We start from the raw sequence: 17,634 nt of genomic DNA, 5'->3' as shown, positions 1-17,634 counted from the left end.
AGAGAACATCTCCTCACTCATATCTACCTGACCAGAGGAAATCTTGATGGAAGTGAACTAACCCTCTCATATCTATTGATGATGTTTTTCTATTTTTCCAGGACATGCCATGGAGAAACCCTCAAAGGATCGTCTCACTTTATCTCCAGGTTGTAAAATGGAAGATGAGGACATCACAGGAGATTGTGGAGGAGAAAAGACAATGAGCTCCACTATGGATGGAGGACTTCACAGTGTGGATAGACCATGGAATCCCTCTGACTCTGAGCAACCTCGTACTGTGAGGGATGGGGCCGGGATTCAGGGGGAGAAGACATTTCCCTGTTCTCAGTGTGAGAAAAGTTTTAGCTCCGGTTTAGCTCTTTTTTTACATCAGGGAACTCACAGGGAGGACGGACTTCATACCTGTTCTGAGTGCGGCAAATATTTTCTACATAAAGCAAAACTGGTCACACATCAGAGAATTCACACGGGCGAGAAGCCGTTTTCCTGCCTTCAGTGCGGGAAATGTTTCTCTGCGAATTCCAAGCTTGTTATGCATCAAAGCGCTCACACCGGGGAGAAGCCGTTTTCCTGCCCTGAGTGCGGGAAAGGTTTCTCACTGAAATCAAGTCTTGCTATACATCAAAGATGTCACACGGGGGAGGAGCCGTATGCCTGCCCAGAGTGTGGAAAATGTTATAAACAGAAAGCAAATCTTAATAATCATATAAAATCTCACACAGGGGAAAAGCCGTATCTCTGCCCTGAGTGCGGGAAATGTTTCTCACAGAAATCAAAACTTGATCTACATCAAAGATCTCACACCGGGGAGAAGTCGTCTCCCTGCCCCGAGTGCGGGAAATGTTTTGTAAGTCAACGAGGACTTGTTTTACATCAAAGAACTCACACGGGGGAGAAGCCGTATGCCTGTCCTGAGTGCGAAAAACGTTTCCCGGACAAGTCGCAGCTTTATATTCATCTGAGACTGCACACTGGTGAGAAGCCGCATGTCTGCCCCGAATGCGGAAAATGTTTTAGACTGAAATCAGGTTTTAATGAGCATATAACAGGTCACACAGGGGAGAAGCCGTACGGCTGCCCCGAGTGCGGGAAATGTTTTTCAAAAAAGCGCAAACTTGAAATGCATCAGAGGTCTCACACGGGCGAGAAGCCTTATTGCTGTCCTGAGTGTGGGAAAAGTTTTCCACGTAAGGCTGAGGCTACTAGACACCGTATTATACGCCATACGACGAGACAGCCGTTTTCCTGTTCTGAGTGCGGGAAATGTTATCTAAATAAATCAAATCTTGTCCAACATCAAAAATATCACGCAGGGGAGAAGCCGCACTCCTGCCCTGAGTGCGGGAAATGTTATCTAAGCAAATATGGTCTTATCAAACATCAGAGATCTCACATCCCCGAGAAGCCGTTCTCCTGCCCTGAGTGCGGGAAATGTTATGCAGCGAAATCGGATCTTGTCCAGCATCAGAAATCTCACACCAGGGAGAACTCCTGCCCTGAGTGCGGGAAATGTTTTTCACGGAAATCGTATCTTGTCATTCACCAAAGAACTCACACCAAGGAGAAGCCGTACTCCTGTCCTGAGTGTGGGAGAAGCTTCTCACATAAGAGTCGTCTTACCAGACATAGGAGAACACACACAGCCCCCCAGTAGTATTAGTTTCCTGAGTGCGGGAAATGTCTTCTATTTAAAATATTTAAAATATATTTTGTTGTACATCTTATTTTCTGTTTATAAAATAAAAATGTCGGGCCGTACGAAAACCCCCATATTGGAAAGTAGACACCTCCGATTTTACTTCATTTTATTTTAATTTTTGTGAAATGTAAAAAACATGATAGTGATGAGGGGGGTTCAAACATGAAGCTTGGCAGTTGTATGCGGGGTCGGTGCAAGGATTTTTATCTACACAGCGAAAGTGTGCGGAGCGCTCCCAGAGCAAATACTGGTGGGGGACAGGCGGCGGGGAAGGGGTTACTAATACGAATTCCCAGCAAGTGGCTGGGGGTTCAGACCCCCCCCCTCCTCCTGGCACACTAAGATGGTTGACTGAGCAGCCTTATGCTATGGGTCATACACAGAGAGGGGGAGGAGGTGAAGGGGTCAATGTGCAGGACAAGGGAGGTTAATATATGGTCACATAAAGAGACATGCTGATAATCGGGTGTACAGAAAGGGGGGGGGGTGGTGAAAGGGTTAAAAAAAATTGATACCAATTGCTGTACACTGCAAGGTACAGAGCCACTCAGATCGACTCGGTACACTGCAAGGTACAGAGCCACTCAGATTGACAAAGTACAGAGCCACTCGGATCGATTTGGTGCACTTCAAAGTACAGAGCCACTCAGATTGACAAGGTACAGAGCCATTCGGATCGAATCGGTGCACTGCAAGGTACAGGGCTACTCAGATCTATTAGGTGCAGCGCAAGGTACAGAGTCACTTGGATTAACTCGGTACACTGCAAGGTACGGAGCCACTTGGTACACTGCAAGGTATGGAGCCACTCAGATTGACACGGTACAGAGCCACTCTGATTGATTTGGTACACTGCAATGTACAGAGCCACGCAGATTGATTTGGGTACACTTCAAGGTACAGAGCCACTCGGATCGATTTGGTGCACTGCAAGGTACAGAGCCATTCAGATCGGATCAGTGCACTGCAAGGTACAGGGCTACTTGGATTGTCTCGGTACACTGCAAGGTACAGAGACACTCAGATCTATTAGGTGCAGCGCAAGGTACGGAGCCACTTGGATTAACTTGGTACACTGCAAGGTACGGAGCCACTCAGATTGACACGGTACAGAGCTACTCTTATTGACTTGATAAACTGCAATGTACAGAGCCACTCAGATTGATTTGGTACAGAGCCACTCAGATCCACTCGGTGCACTGCAAGGTACAGAGCTACTCGGATTTACTCTGTACACTGAAAGGTACAGAGACACTCGGCTCTTTTCAGTGCAGCGCAAGATACAGAGCCACTCGGATCGACTCAGTGCACTGCAATGTACAGAGCCACTCAGATTGATTTGGTACACTACAAGATACAGAGCCACTCAGATCGACTCAGTGCACTGCAATGTACAGAGCCACTCAGATGTACTTGCAGAAAATAAAACACTTTGAAAGGGGTCATGAAGGACCTCCAGATGTCTTGAGGGGCCAAAAAAGCTTTGATCTTCCGAAATTCGGCAACGAAATTTCGTATTTCGTAAAATTCGGAAGCGTAGCAATTCTGATGCTTCCGAATTTTACGAAATACGAAATTTCGTTGACGAATTTCGGATCCAAATATCTTACAGAACGGGTCGAATGTTCGTTAACGAATGTTCGTAATTGTTACGAAAAGTTATGATGAATAAACAAACCCAGGAAGTCAGCACATCACAGGGATGATGGGAGCTCCTCATATTGAGCACAGCAGGGGTACAGCCCCAGGAGAAAGTCGGCACAGCACAGGGATGGTGGGAGCCCCTCATAATGAGCACAGCACAGGGATGGTGGGATCCCCTCATAATGAGCACGGGGATGGTGGGGGCCCTCATAATGAGCACAGCACAGGGATGGTGGGAGCCCCTCATAATGAGCACAGCACAGGGATGGTGGGAGCCCCTCATAATGAGCACAGGGATGGTGGGGGCCCCTCATAATGAGCACAGGGATGGTGGGAGCCCCTCATAATGAGCACATGGATGGTGGGGGCCCCTCATAATGAGCACAGGGATGGTGGGAGCCCCTCACAATGAGCACAGCAGGGGTACAGACCCTGGAGGAAGTCAGCACAGGGATGGTGGGAGCCCCTCATGAGTACAGCCCCAGGAGGAAGTCAGCACAGGGATGGTGGGAGCCCCTCATATTGAGCACAGCACAGGGATGGTGGGAGCCCCTCATATTGAGCACAGCAGGGGTACAGCCCCAGGAGGAAGTCAGCACAGGGATGGTGGGAGCCCCTCATGAGTACAGCCCCAGGAGGAAGTCAGCACAGGGATGGTGGGAGCTCCTCATATTGAGCACAGCAGGGGTACAGCCCCAGGAGGAAGTCAGCACAGGGATGGTGGGAGCCCCTCATAATGAGCACAGCACAGGGATGGTGGGAGCCCCTCATAATGAGCACAGCAGGGTTACAGACCCTGGAGGAAGTCAGCACAGGGATGGTGGGAGCCCCTCATAATGAGCACAGCCCCAGGAGGAAGTCCGTACAGAACAGGGATGGTGGGAGCCCCTCATAATGATTCGACGACTGCCGTTGGATTGAATACGAATTTTCGTCGAATGCTCGTTAACTTCATTATGAGGGGCTCCCACCATCCCTGTGCTGTGCTGACTTCCTGGGATTCCTTATTCATTATAACGAAATTGTTACGAAAAGTTAACGAACATTCGTTATGATGAATAAGCAAAACCAGGAAGTCAGCACAGCACAGGGATGGTGGGAGCCCCTCGTAATAAAGTTAACGAACATTCAACGAAAATTCATATTCAAAACAATGGCCATCGTCGACTCATTATGAGGGGCTCCCACCATCCCTGTGCTGTGCTGACTTCCTCCTGGGGCTGTGCTCATTATGAGGGGCTCCCACCATCCTTATACTGTGCTCATTATGAGGGGCTCCCACCATCCCTGTGCTGTGCTGACTTCCTCCTGGGGCTGTGCTCATTATTAGGGGCTCCCACCATCCTTGTGCTGTGCTCATTATGAGGGGCTCCCACCATCCCTGTGCTGACTTTCTTCTGGGGCTGTGCTCATTATGAGGGGCTCCCACCATCCTTGTGCTGTGCTGACTTCCTCCTGGGGCTGTGCTCATTATGAGGGGCTCCCACCATCCCTGTGCTGACTTCCTTCTGGGGCTGTGCTCATTATGAGGGGCTCCCACCATCCTTGTGCTGTGCTCATTATGAGGGGCTCCCACCATCCCTGTGCTGACTTCCTTCTGGGGCTGTGCTCATTATGAGGGGCTCCCACCATCCTTGTGCTGTGCTCATTATGAGGGGCTCCCACCATCCCTGTGCTGACTTCCTTCTGGGGCTGTGCTCATTATGAGGGGCTCCCACCATCCTTGTGCTGTGCTCATTATGAGGGGCTCCCACCATCCCTGTGCTGTTCCTGCCCGGGTTTGTTTGTAGCCCGTTAGTTCGTAATTCGTGTCCGAAATTCAATTTGGATTGAATACAAATTTTCATTCCTTAACTTTTCGTAAAACTTACGAACATTCGTTATGATGAACTTAAAAAGCAAACCCAGGAAGTCGGCAGCACTGCTGACTTCCTGGGTTTGCTTTTTAAATTCATCATAACGAATGTTCGTAATTTTATGAAAATTTAACGAATATTCGTATTTCGAACGAATACAAATTAAATTTCGGACACGAAATACGAATTAGCGGCTAATACGGAACAAAACTAATTTATTGAGGGCGCCCATGTCTAAAGTTGGGAATGCCGGGTCAGCGTCAAGGTTTTCTATCTGGGAAGACTAGAAGTACTTTGGTTTGGCCTTTTCTGGAGTCTGCTTGTTCATGGGTAGCCTGTACCCTCCCACATATTGCTCCACTATTGTAGAGGACTACACCTAGAGGTGAAATTCTAGCCCATTCTGTCTCATAGGTATCCCACTAACCTTTGGGGGTCAGTTGGTGCTACACTGCTTTGCGGCCTTCTGCAGGCCTAAGCTTCCTTCTGTGAAGGCCGCAAAGTCGCGGCCTCAATTACCAGCGGGCGCGGGCCCGCCGCAATCGTGCCCCGCGCCGGCCGGTAATTGAGGCCACGTGTCAGGAACGTTACTTATCGAGGCCGAGATGCCAAGGGCGGCTCACCTTTGCGACTCGATGCGATCCACCCGCTGGGGTTTGAGACAGAAGGAAGGACGCACCATGAGGCACCGGGTCCAGTGGCAGGAGGGAATCCAAGGTGAACCGGGAACTGGATAGCCGAAGCTCACTGGAGGCTGTTCAGAAGCAAACAGAAGGTGCTCAAACAGGAACATGACTGAAGAGTAATCCAGAGAACAAGCCGAGGTCAGGGGTTGGAGCAGGTAGGGTATCCGAAGTTCAAAGCCAAGGTCAGGGGTAGAGAAGTCAGACAGTCCAAATTTCAAGCCGGGGTCACAGGGTTGGGGAGAGCAGCAATCCAGAGAGCAAGCCAAGGTCAGGTAAACAGGATATCCACAGACAAGGTTTCCAGTAGCAAACACTCCAAACACTGACAACGAACCAGCAATTTGCAAGGAGGAAGGGGCTGGCTTAAATAGGCCGCTCAGGCCACTGATTGGTCCAAAGTAGCACAGGTTCAGAACCAGGCTCCAACGGACAGCAAGACGAATAACACTGAGCAGTGGCTCAGAGGCAAAGACCTGGACCAGCAATGGAGAGGTCCTGGGTTCGATTCCACCCAGAGCCAACTGGGGAATGTGACCGTGAAAGGTTAGTGCCCTGACACCACGGCTTTGCGGTTCTCTGCAGGCCTAAGCTTCCCCAGGCGCCAGGTCACAATTTCTTGTCGCAGTTGCGACCGGGCACCCAGATTTTGTCGAGCCCTGCACTAACCTTTGGGGGTCAGTTGGTGCTACACTGCTTACACCCTGCAGACCTTCCAAGACTTGGCCAGCACTATGTTAGTCTATTTTATACAGCCACACGCACTTGCAAAGACACTTTAGCCATATATGGTACTGTCTCTTCACATAGACCCACAGCAGGGTACCAGCTGAGGGTAGATGAAGGTTCTCGGTAGATTAGCTAGTCTGTATGCTTATGCTTGCCCATTAAAATTCAGACCTGAAGGGCCTGGTATTAATGTGAGCTAGGTCTAGTTAACCATCTGGTTACCCTAGTCCCTTAACACATCTTATATCTGGGTCGCAGTCAGACTTCAGGACCTCAGAAGCCAAATTGGGATACAAGGCCTTTTTCAAACTTCTATTGTCCAATTTTGGGGAGCCTCTGCAAATTTGTAGCCTCGGTTTCCAGTTCTTAGCTGACAGGAGTGGCACCCGGTGTGGTCTTCTGCGGCTGTAGCCCATCTGCTTCAAGGTTCAATGTGTTGTGCGTTCAGAGATGGTATTCTGTATGCCTTGGGTGTAACGAGGGGTTATTTTAGTTACTGTTGCCTTTCTATCATCTTGAACTACTCTGCTCATTCTCCTCAACAAGGCATTTTCTGCCACTTACTGGATATTTTCACATTTCCCCAGAATTCCGCACGTTCAAAGTCACTTAAGCCCTGGTTCACACTGATCTGCGGGAGTGAAATCGTGCGAGTTCAGCTGAACTCGCACGATTTCACTCCCGCTGGCAGTCCCGATTTCGGCCGCGATTTAAGAGACATCTGTGCAGGTTTCTGCACAGATGTCAATGTGAATCGCGGCCCCGAAATAGCAAAAAGTAGTACAGGAACTACTTTTTGAAATCGATGCAGCGCCACAGATGCAGCGTCGCACCGATTAGGACGGGGGCCATTGCCGACAAATGCCGCCGAATTGAGATGCGATTTCACATGTGAAATCGCATCTCAAATCGAAGCAAATCGTACCCAGTGTGAACCTGGGCTAAATCCCCTTTCTTCTCCATTCTGATGTTCGGTTTAAACTTCAGCAAGTCGTCTTGACCACATTCAGATGCCTAAATGTAATGAGTTGATTGGCTGAATAGCAATTTGTGTTACCAAGCAATTGAACAGGTGTACCTAATAAAGTGGCTGGTAAGTGTATTTATACCCACCTTGGTGGGAATGGAGGCGACCCCAAGCATAAGAATATAGGGCCAGATTCTGAAAGGACTTACGACGGTGCAGTGCCATAAGTCCTAATCCGACCCGTCGTATCTATGCGCCTGATTCTTAGAATCGGTTACGCATAGATATCCATTAGGTCTGACAGGCGTAAGTCTCTTACGCCGTCGGATCTTTACTGCATTTTTTTGTTGACCGCTAGGTGGCGCTTCAGTCGAATTCCGCGTTAAGTATGCAAATTAGCTAGATAAGCGAATTCCCGAACGTACGCGCGGCCGACGCAGTAAAGTTACGACGTTTACGTTAGGCTTTTCCCGGCGTATAGTTGCCCCTGCTATATGAGGCATAAGTGCGGCGTACCAATGTTTAGTATGGCCGTCGTTCCCGCGTCGAAATTTGAAAAAGTTACGTTGTTTGCGTAAGTCGTCCGTGAATGGGGCTGGACGTCATTTACGTTCACGTCGAAACCAATGACGTCCTTGCGGCGTACTTTGGAGCAATGCACACTGGGAAATTCCACGAATGGTGCATGCGCCGTTCCGCAAAAACGTCAATCACGTCGGGTCACAGTAGTTTTACATAAAACACACCCCCCTGATCCAAATTTGAATTAGGCAGGCTTACGCTGGCCGATTTACGCTACACCGCCGCAACTTATGGAGCAAGTGCTTTGAGAATACAGCACTTGCCCGTCTAAGTTGCGGAGGCGGAACGTAAATCGGATACGTTACGCCCGGGTAGGGTTGCCACCTCATCCCTTTAATCCCGAATACATATGGATTACACATGTTCTGTGGCTAATGTAATGCAGATATGGCACCAGGTGAGTTTAATTACCACCTTAATCAGCCACAGAACCTGTGTAATTAATATGTGTTCTGGTTTAAAGGGATGAGGTGGCAACCCTACGCCCGGGGCAAAGATACGCCGCTGACTGAGAATCTGGCCCCATACAGCACAAGGCCGTTGTTCATACTACGAGATGTTTCTCAGGGGTGCAGTTCCTCTGAGCTCCACAAGATGGTAATCTCACTTGTACCTAGACAGGAAGTCTTTATGGCAGACAGGAAGTGATGTCAGGTAGAGACAGGAAGTTTCGGGTGAGAGGTGAGTCAGATGGAAATTTCGAGACGACGTTGCTGGAGCTGGGAGCAGAGGAGGTAATAAGATATTATTAGATCATAACTCTCATCATTGTCCATTATTAGGAACCAAATTGCTGTGTCCATCTTTAAGTGTTCCTCTTTTCAGTGTGAATTACACACAGATAAATACATATACTATTTTACAGCCCAAAATGTTTATATCGCTCTCAGTATTCCATCAGATAATTTCACGTATTAAACTAAAAATACTAAGACCGTAAATCAGGAAAGCTTGACCAAACGTAAAAACCCAAATAAAAGTTTTCCCCGTAAAGGTAAAATCTTACCTCTCTGAACGGAGCCCTGATGCCGATCTCCTGGTCATCCACATCTGTGGCTCCTCCTGCTGATTTCATAATTACAGGACAGGTATGGGACACGGTACGGGAACACAGAGCTCCAGTGCCGGCTGAAGCCTTCTTCAGAAACTGTTTCGACTGGCGAGTGCCGATCTCCTGGTCCACTCCAACAATGAGCAAAACTGACTTTCAATATTTCTATTGACTTTGCATTAACCATTGCATCCTAATATTGTAAAAAACAATACAATGCAAATAATTCTCCACTATTCCTCTACAGAAAAACACATATAGATCACATGACCAATGAGGATGGAGGAGGATCAGAGTGATATGACCGAGAGGATACTAAACCTCGCCCTGGAGATCATCTGCCTGCTGACTGGAGAGGTGAGGAGGATTCTAGGAGGTCACATGACATCACTCTTATCTCTATTAATAAAACACAGACCTGACCGGAGAGGTGAGGAGGATTCTGGGAGGTCACATGACATCACTCTTATCTCTATTAATAAAACACAGACCTGACCGGAGAGGTGAGGAGGATTCTGGGAGGTCACATGACATCACTCTATCTCTATTAATAAAACACAGACCTGACCGGAGAGGTGAGGAGGATTCTGGGAGGTCACATGACATCACTCTTATCTTTATTAATAAAACACAGACCTGACCGGAGAGGTGAGGAGGATTCTGGGAGGTCACATGACATCACTTTAATCTCTATTAATAAAACACAGACCTGACCGGAGAGGTGAGGAGGATTCTGGGAGGTCACATGACATCACTCTTATCTCTAGTAATAAAACACAGACCTGACCGGAGAGGTGAGGAGGATTCTGGGAGATCACATGACATCACTCTTATCTCTATTAATAAAACACAGACCTGACCGGAGAGGTGAGGAGGATTCTGGGAGGTCACATGACATCACTCTTATCTCTATTAATAATACACAGACCTGACCGGAGAGGTGAGGAGGATTCTGGGAGGTCACATGACATCACTCTTATCTCTATTAATAAAACACAGACCTGACCGGAGAGGTGAGGAGGATTCTGGGATTCTAACGTGATATTCCTATTGGTTCTCCAATACAGAGATTTCCTCTTGTGAAGTCAGGTGATCATATGACCATCACAATGCCTCCATGTGACTCCCTAAAACCTGAGAGACACAACATGGAGAAGATTCTAGAAGTCACCAAGAAGATGATGGAGCTGCTGACAGGAGAGGTGAGGAGGATTCTGGGAATTCTGGGACATTATCCAGTAACAGACAAGGGGTGTGTCTGGATGGTGACTGTATCATTGTGTGTGTCAGGTTCCTATAAGGTGTCAGGATGTCACTGTCTATTTCTCCATGGAGGAGTGGGAGTATTTAGAAGGACACAAGGATCTCTACAAGGACGTCATGATGGACACACATGAAGAGAATGACAACGTACAACATGATCAGGTAGGTGATGAACAATTATCAGTAGTTATGATTTTTATTCAAGCATATGTGTCACAATGAATGTTTCCTTATAGATCACCAATGAAAATATCAAGGATATAAATATCGATATTAAAGAAGAGTATAAAGAGGAGGAAGATGATGTGGTGGAGGAACCTTCAGAAGGACATAAGAATATTATGGATCCACCTACCAACACAAACCCACCAGAGAGATGTCCCCGTCCTCTGTATTCCCGGGATTCCACACAGGAAGGTCACACCATCCCCCACCATCATCAGGTAGATGGGGAACAATTATTGGTAGTTATGATTTATACACCTGTATGTTTGTTATACTAAATGTTTTATTATACATTCAGAGTGGAAACCGCAAAGATTATAGTTACGATTTATACATAAGTTTGTTTTATTAAAAAAATGTCCTATTGTATTTTCAGAGTGGAAACCTCAGAGATGATAATCTTGTTAAAGAAGAACATATAGAGGGGGATGAGAAGTCTGGTGTGATGACAGAGTTTTTGGAAGGACAAGCGGATGTCACAATTGAACCACCTAATACCGGGAACCCACCAGAGAGATGTCCCTGTCCTCTGTATTCCCGGGATTCCACACAGGAAGGTCACACCATCCCCCACCATCATCAGGTAGATGGGGAACAATCACTGATAGTATCATTAGGATCTGTACATTATCTGCATTGTTACCATTGATGTCATTTTTATTATCTATTCAGAGTGGAAACCTGAGAGATTCTGAAGTTGAGGTTAAAGAAGAGATAAAAGAAGAGATAAAAGAAGAGATAAAAGAAGAGGATGAGGAGTGTAGTGTGATGGAGAAGCTTTCCGAAGGACACAAGGATATGATGGAGCCACCTAATGACAGGACCCCCCTAGAGGGATGTCCCCATCCTCTGGATTCCACACAGGAAGGTCACACCATCCCTCACCATCATCAGGTAGATGAGGAACAATCACTGATAGTATCATTAGGATCTGTACATTATCTGCATTGTTACCATTGATGTCATTTTTATTATCTATTCAGAGTGGGAACCTGAATGTTCCTACAGTTGATGTTAATGAAGAGATACAAGAGAAGGATGATGACGGGGTGATTGAGGAAGTTAACAAAGATCTGTTCCAGGACACCATGGTGGAGTCATCCAGCCATAGAGATCCCCCAAAGAGGCCAAGACATTCCAGGCAGGAAGATCACAACTACGCAAGACTTTATCAGGTAGACGATGAAAGATATTTGGTAGTTCTGATTTATACACAAGTATGTTTCCTACAATGGATGTTGTAGAAGAATCCAGGCCACTGTGTGGTTGGAAATATCATCTGAGTCTATTGAACCCATATATGTGGCAAAAAGAGGAAAGTTCGAAATAGTATACATTTCAGGATATATATATATATATATATATATATATATATATATATAGGAAGGCCAATATGGTGGCCTGAGTGTATGGGAGGACCCCGGAGGGTACTTGCCCAATCTCTTTGTTGGTTCAGTGCGCGATACTACACGTCACTGGGCCGACTCTTCCCAGCTCACCTCATGTTTGTGAGTCTGCGCATTCGATACCCTCCTGCCCTTCCCTTTTTCAGGGCACTTCTCTGCATATCCTCCTTCATCAACTACCCATTACTTATCTTGGGTATGCCCCCTTTTTTTGGCATACCGACCAGACCACCAAGGCACACTTCAGGTCTCTTTATGTTGTAAGTCTTGTCGCGTGTTTATGTGATCCACATCTCTCGGTCAAAGGGCCACGACTATATATATATATATATATATACATACATATATATATAAATATATATACCATTTTGATAATTTATGCAAAGAATCTTATTAACATATGAAGCTCCTCAATAAAGCCGGCCGAACCTAATAATCTAGCACCATGGATCTCCAAAACTCTACATTTCCAGAATACAGTCTCATTATTTAGACATACCAGACTAACATGGAGCAAGATAACCCAGAGCCTCCCTTATTAGTTCTCAAGCAACAAACTATACTTTCCGCACATCCGCATGTTCTTGTTTATTGATTCCCAACAAGGTTGGAGAAGCTGAACACAACAAGACCATGACCATCAGGCAAGTAGCCCTAACTGTTATGCCGCGTACACACCATCACTTTATGTGATGAAAAAAAATGACGTTTTTAAAAACGTCACTTTAATTGACCGTGTGTGGGGGAAAACGTTGTTTTATGTCTTGTAAAAAACGACCAAAAAAAATTGAAGCATGCTTCAATTTTATGTGTCGTTTTTCAAAAGTGCACTTTTTACTTCACAGAAATTGACCGTGTGTAGCAAAAAACGTCGTTTTCTAAGACGTTTTTTCATCCACGCATGCCCAGAAGCTACTTATGAAGCAAGCTTCAATGGTAAAACGTGGTGGAACGTAACCTCGCTTTGCAAGATCATTGTGAGAAAACGATGGTGTGTAGGCAACTTCGTCTTTGAAAATTGAAGTTTCAAAAACGTCATTTTTTACTTCACATAAAGTGTCGTTTTTTTTCATCACATAAAGTGATGGTGTGTACGCGGCATTAGGTTCAGAAGATTCCCAACCTTGTTGGAAAACCTTAGGGCAGCAAGACAATGGCCAACAGGCCTGTAGCTCTGACTGTTGGGTTCAGAAGATTCCCAATAAGGTTGGGGAACCTGAAGGCAACAACACCATGACCACTAAGCCTATAGCCCTGATTGTTGGGTTCCCAGACAATGTCTTGTTATATACTTGAAGTACAAACCTCTAGGACTATAATAGTGTAATTAGAGAAGAGTATAAAAAAGATGGTGATGATTATGGTGTGATAAAGGAGCTTTCTGACGGACACAAAGGTGGAGCCACCTAGTAACAAAGACCCTCATTCAGTTGCCCCCCATTATCATTCTTGTGCTATTGCACAGGTTACTGTATCTTCCCAGGTCCTCCTGAGTTCCACACACCCTGGAACCCATTTTCCTGTCCAAAAAGGGACTTGACTTTTGAAATGATACTCCATCTGCACTCCTGTTGCCAGCTTTAGGATAACTCTGGATACTTTTAAATGCTTCATGGTACCAGATGCCCCTCAGATGCCCTCCTCTTCAGAGGAGCTCCCTGATCTATAGGGTCATCTGGCACCAGTTTCTCCTCTTCTACTCCAATAAGGACCTAGCCCTTCATTTTTGAAGCAAAGCAAACACAACGTGTGACCAGGACTATAAGGTCACCATTTTATTTAGAGACTGGAGCTTTGGTTGGCATTCAGAGTGCTGTACAAAAAGTGTGTCCAATGCCACATTTTGAAGCAAGTGTACATGAGGCCTTCTTATGGAACATTCCCTCCCTGACTGGTTGGACTGCTTTTGGATGTCCCGATTGTATCTGAATTCCTGCCTCCCTCAATGGACACCATAACCACCCTCAACTTATCATAACATCTTTGAGCCTCGCATAGTCCTGTGGGCAATTTTTACTTTTTATGTTTACCATAACATCTCATTCTTGAAGTCCATTGAGGGACACAAATCCCAAACGTTTGTGTTTTCTGGTTTTGCCCTTGGTACTGCTTTTCCAAAAAACAAAGGCATACTCTGTAGAATTGGGGTTATTGGGGGATTACTTAAAATGTGTCTGTTTTGAAAGTGTCTCAACCTCTAGTATAACCTGGATGGAAGGACAAGGTCTTCCATTCCCTGTGTTTTATTCATCTGTTGACCATGACATGTTAGTTGATTTCTACCTCTCGAGTAGTTCTCTAGTTCCACCAATTTTGATGGGTTTTTGGTTTCAGAGCCTCTTGCTGGATGAGGCTCGTCGTTCCTTAGGGGTGGAATCATCCCCCTTGGCTGTGATCTTTTCTATCCAGGTCTGAGCATCAGGTTGATTCTCTGTGGCCTTCCATTGGTCATTGGCAACTTCTCTTGTCTTGAAGGGTTGTCTCTTCTGGTTCAGATTTGTGGGTTATTCTTTTTGATAGTTCCCAGTCCCTTTTGGGCCGACCACTGGCTGTTCACCCCTTTTTTAGTTGCACTGCTTTTGGACGTCTCGACCTCCTGTAGTCGGCAGCATAACCCGACTGTTTTTGAATACAAAAAGTATGAAAACCTTTTCTTTTGCTGCCATTCTGTTGGTTTAGGGTGAAGAAAAAGAGACGTATGTGAGGGATGATCAGCAGTCTATGGAGGAGGCTGGAATGACGAGGACATTCATAGAGGAGGACACTCCTACAGAGATCAGCACAGGTGAGCCACAATATATTCTTCTCTTATCTCTGCTCTGCTACTGCTCACTGTTTGGTCTAGAGTAGGGCGGGAGCTGAGTGATATCGGCCAATAATAGGTTGATAATGGTCCCCCCCTGTACTGATACCCGTCCTGGGGTTCAGTTGGCAGTATTAGGTTGTGTGTCACTCCTAGTTACAATAGCACAGATATGATAACACAGATTGAGCCTTTCTTAGGTTGGTCCCTCTTCTTCCAGAAGACTTCTAGATAAATGTTACCATAAAACTCTATTACCAGTCTTGTCGGGATGATACGTAACAAAGACCGAAACACTGATCTTTGCAGGAGAAAATACTGCTGTTCGCTCCCAAGTGCTGCATATCACCAGAAGCCTAGGCCTATGGTCACTTGTTCTATGGTAAAGGGTCTGCAAGTCTGAACTTTGCCCCTCTTGTCTATCAGAGATCACATGACCTAGTGCCTAGGCTTGTGGTTGTGTAAAGAGCACGCCCCTCCCAGTCCCCATTGGTTCCTGCTCTTCTGACAAGGCTGTGTAAATGTAGAAGTGATCTGGAAGGAGGACCAAAGGTTCTTTGATGGGGGGAAGCGTCCCAGCTGGTTGGGACCTCCACAGAGAACATCTCCTCCTCACTCATATCTACCTGATCCAGATGGAATCTTGATGGAAGTGAACTAACCCTCTCAGATCTATTGATGATGTTTTTCTATTTTTCCAGGACACGCCATGGAGAAACCCTCAAAGGATCGTCTCACTTTATCTCCAGGTTGTAAAATGGAAGATGAGGACATCACAGGAGATTGTGGAGGAGAAAAGACAATGAGCTCCACTATGGATGGAGGACTTCACAGTGTGGATAGACCACCGAATCCCTCCGACTCTGAGCAACCTCGTACTGTCAGGGGTGGGGCCGGGATTCAGGGGGAGGAGACATTTCCCTGTTCTCAGTGTGAGAAAAGTTTTAGCTCCGGTTTAGCTCTTTTTTTACATCAGGGAACTCACAGGGAGGACGGGCTTCATACCTGTTCTGAGTGCGGGAAATGTTTTCTACATAAAGCACAGCTGGTCAAACATCTTAGGTCTCACACGGGCGAGAAGCCGTTTTCCTGCCTTAAGTGCGGCAAATGTTTCTCGCAGAATTACACACTTGCTATGCATGAAAAAACTCACACCGGGAAGAAGCCGTTTCCCTGCCCTGAGTGCGGGAAATGTTTCTCACTGAAATCAAGACTTGATCTACATCTAAGGTGTCACACGGGGGAGGAGCCGTATGCCTGTCCAGAGTGTGGAAAATGTTTTAGACTGAAAACAAATCTTAATGATCATATAAAATGTCACACGGGGGAGAAGCCGTATTCCTGCCCTGAGTGCGGGAAATATTTCTCACGGAAATCACAACTTGTAATACATCAAAGATCTCACAGGGGGGATCTGCCGTATGTCTGCTCTGAGTGCGGGAATTATTTTGTAAGTAAGGAAGGACTTGTTTTACATCAAAGAATTCACACGGGGGATATGCCGTATGCCTGTCCTGAGTGCGGAAAACAATTTCCAAAGAAGACAAGTCTTTCTGTTCATCTGAGACTGCACACTGGTGAGAAGCCGCATGTCTGCCCCGAATGCGGAAAATGTTTTAGACTGAAATCAGTTCTTAATGATCATATAAGAAGTCACACAGGGGAGAGGCCGCATGGCTGCCCCGAGTGCGGGAAATGTTTTTTAAAAAAGCGCTGGCTTGATGTGCATCTGAGGTCTCATACGGGCGAGAAGCCGTATGACTGTCCTGACTGTGATAAAAGTTTTACAAATAAGGGTGAGGCTAATAAACACCATATTGCACGACATACGACGAGACAGCCACTTCCCTGTTCTGAGTGCGGGAAATGTTATCTAAACAAATATAGTCTAAGCAAACATCAGAAATCTCACTTCAAGGAGAAGTCGCACTCCTGCCCTGAGTGCGGGAAATGTTATGCAGAGAAATCGAATCTTGTCCGGCATCAGAAATCTCACATCAAGGAGAAGCCACACTCCTGCCCTGAGTGCGGGAAATGCTATGCAGAGAAATCGGATCTTGTCCAGCATCAGAAATCTCACTTCAAGGAGAAGTCGCACTCCTGCGCTGAGTGCGGGAAATGTTATGCAGAGAAATCGGGTCTTGTCCGGCATCAGAAATCTCACATCAAGGAGAAGCCACACTCCTGCCCTGAGTGCGGGAAATGTTATGCAGAGAAATCGGATCTTGTCCGGCATCAGAAATCTCACTTCAAGGAGAAGTCGCACTCCTGCGCTGAGTGCGGGAAATGTTATGCAGAGAAATCGGGTCTTGTCCGGCATCAGAAATCTCACATCAAGGAGAAGCCACACTCCTGCCCTGAGTGCGGGAAATGTTATGCAGAGAAATCGGATCTTGTCCAGCATCAGAAATCTCACACCAGGGAGAAGCCGTACGCCTGCCCTGAGTGCGGGAAATGTTATCCATGGAAATCGGATCTTGTCAGACACCAAAGATCTCACACCAGAGAGAAGCCTCACTCCTGCCCTGAGTGCGGGGAATGTTTCTCACAGAAGTGTAATGTTATGAGACATCAGAGAACCCACACAGCCCCCCAGTAGTATTAGTTTCCTGAGTGCGGGAAATGTCTTCTATATAAATTATATTTAGCTGTACATCTTATTTTCTGTTTATAAAATAAAAATGCCGGGCTGTACGAAAACCGCCATATTGGAAAGTAGACGC

At 46.4% G+C, this 17,634-nt stretch overlaps 2 protein-coding genes across 4 annotated transcripts in view; both read left to right on the top strand.

The window, feature by feature from the left end:
• The first annotated feature begins 79 nt into the window (after positions 1 to 79).
• On the top strand, positions 80 to 17,629 carry LOC120909564 (gastrula zinc finger protein XlCGF26.1-like). Its single transcript, XM_040321327.1, has 2 exons — positions 80 to 1,680; positions 17,534 to 17,629. Exon 1 carries the CDS (start codon positions 110 to 112, stop codon positions 1,655 to 1,657), a length of 1,548 nt encoding a protein of 515 aa, XP_040177261.1. The 5' UTR covers positions 80 to 109; the 3' UTR covers positions 1,658 to 1,680; positions 17,534 to 17,629.
• Positions 10,528 to 17,634, top strand: part of LOC120909571 — a 21,103-nt gene continuing 13,996 nt past the window's right edge. For all 3 annotated transcript variants that reach the window (XM_040321336.1, XM_040321335.1, XM_040321338.1), the window contains exons 1-3: positions 10,528 to 10,639; positions 10,714 to 10,920; positions 11,686 to 11,877. In XM_040321336.1, the coding sequence (XP_040177270.1) occupies positions 10,544 to 10,639; positions 10,714 to 10,920; positions 11,686 to 11,877 (495 nt within the window). In that variant the 5' untranslated portion in view covers positions 10,528 to 10,543. The remainder of the gene's footprint in view (positions 10,640 to 10,713; positions 10,921 to 11,685; positions 11,878 to 17,634) is intronic.

Source organism: Rana temporaria, chromosome 8 (genome assembly GCF_905171775.1).
Source record: "Rana temporaria chromosome 8, aRanTem1.1, whole genome shotgun sequence".
Taxonomy (NCBI): Eukaryota; Metazoa; Chordata; class Amphibia; order Anura; family Ranidae; genus Rana; species Rana temporaria.
The sequence above is the reverse complement of the archived record's forward strand: the minus strand, read 5'-3'. Positions and strand labels throughout refer to the sequence as shown.

Bases quoted from the DNA above. Each gene is read 5' to 3' on its own strand.
- LOC120909564 (XM_040321327.1), top strand. From the start codon at position 110: ATGGAGAAACCCTCAAAGGATCGTCTCACTTTATCTCCAGGTTGTAAA.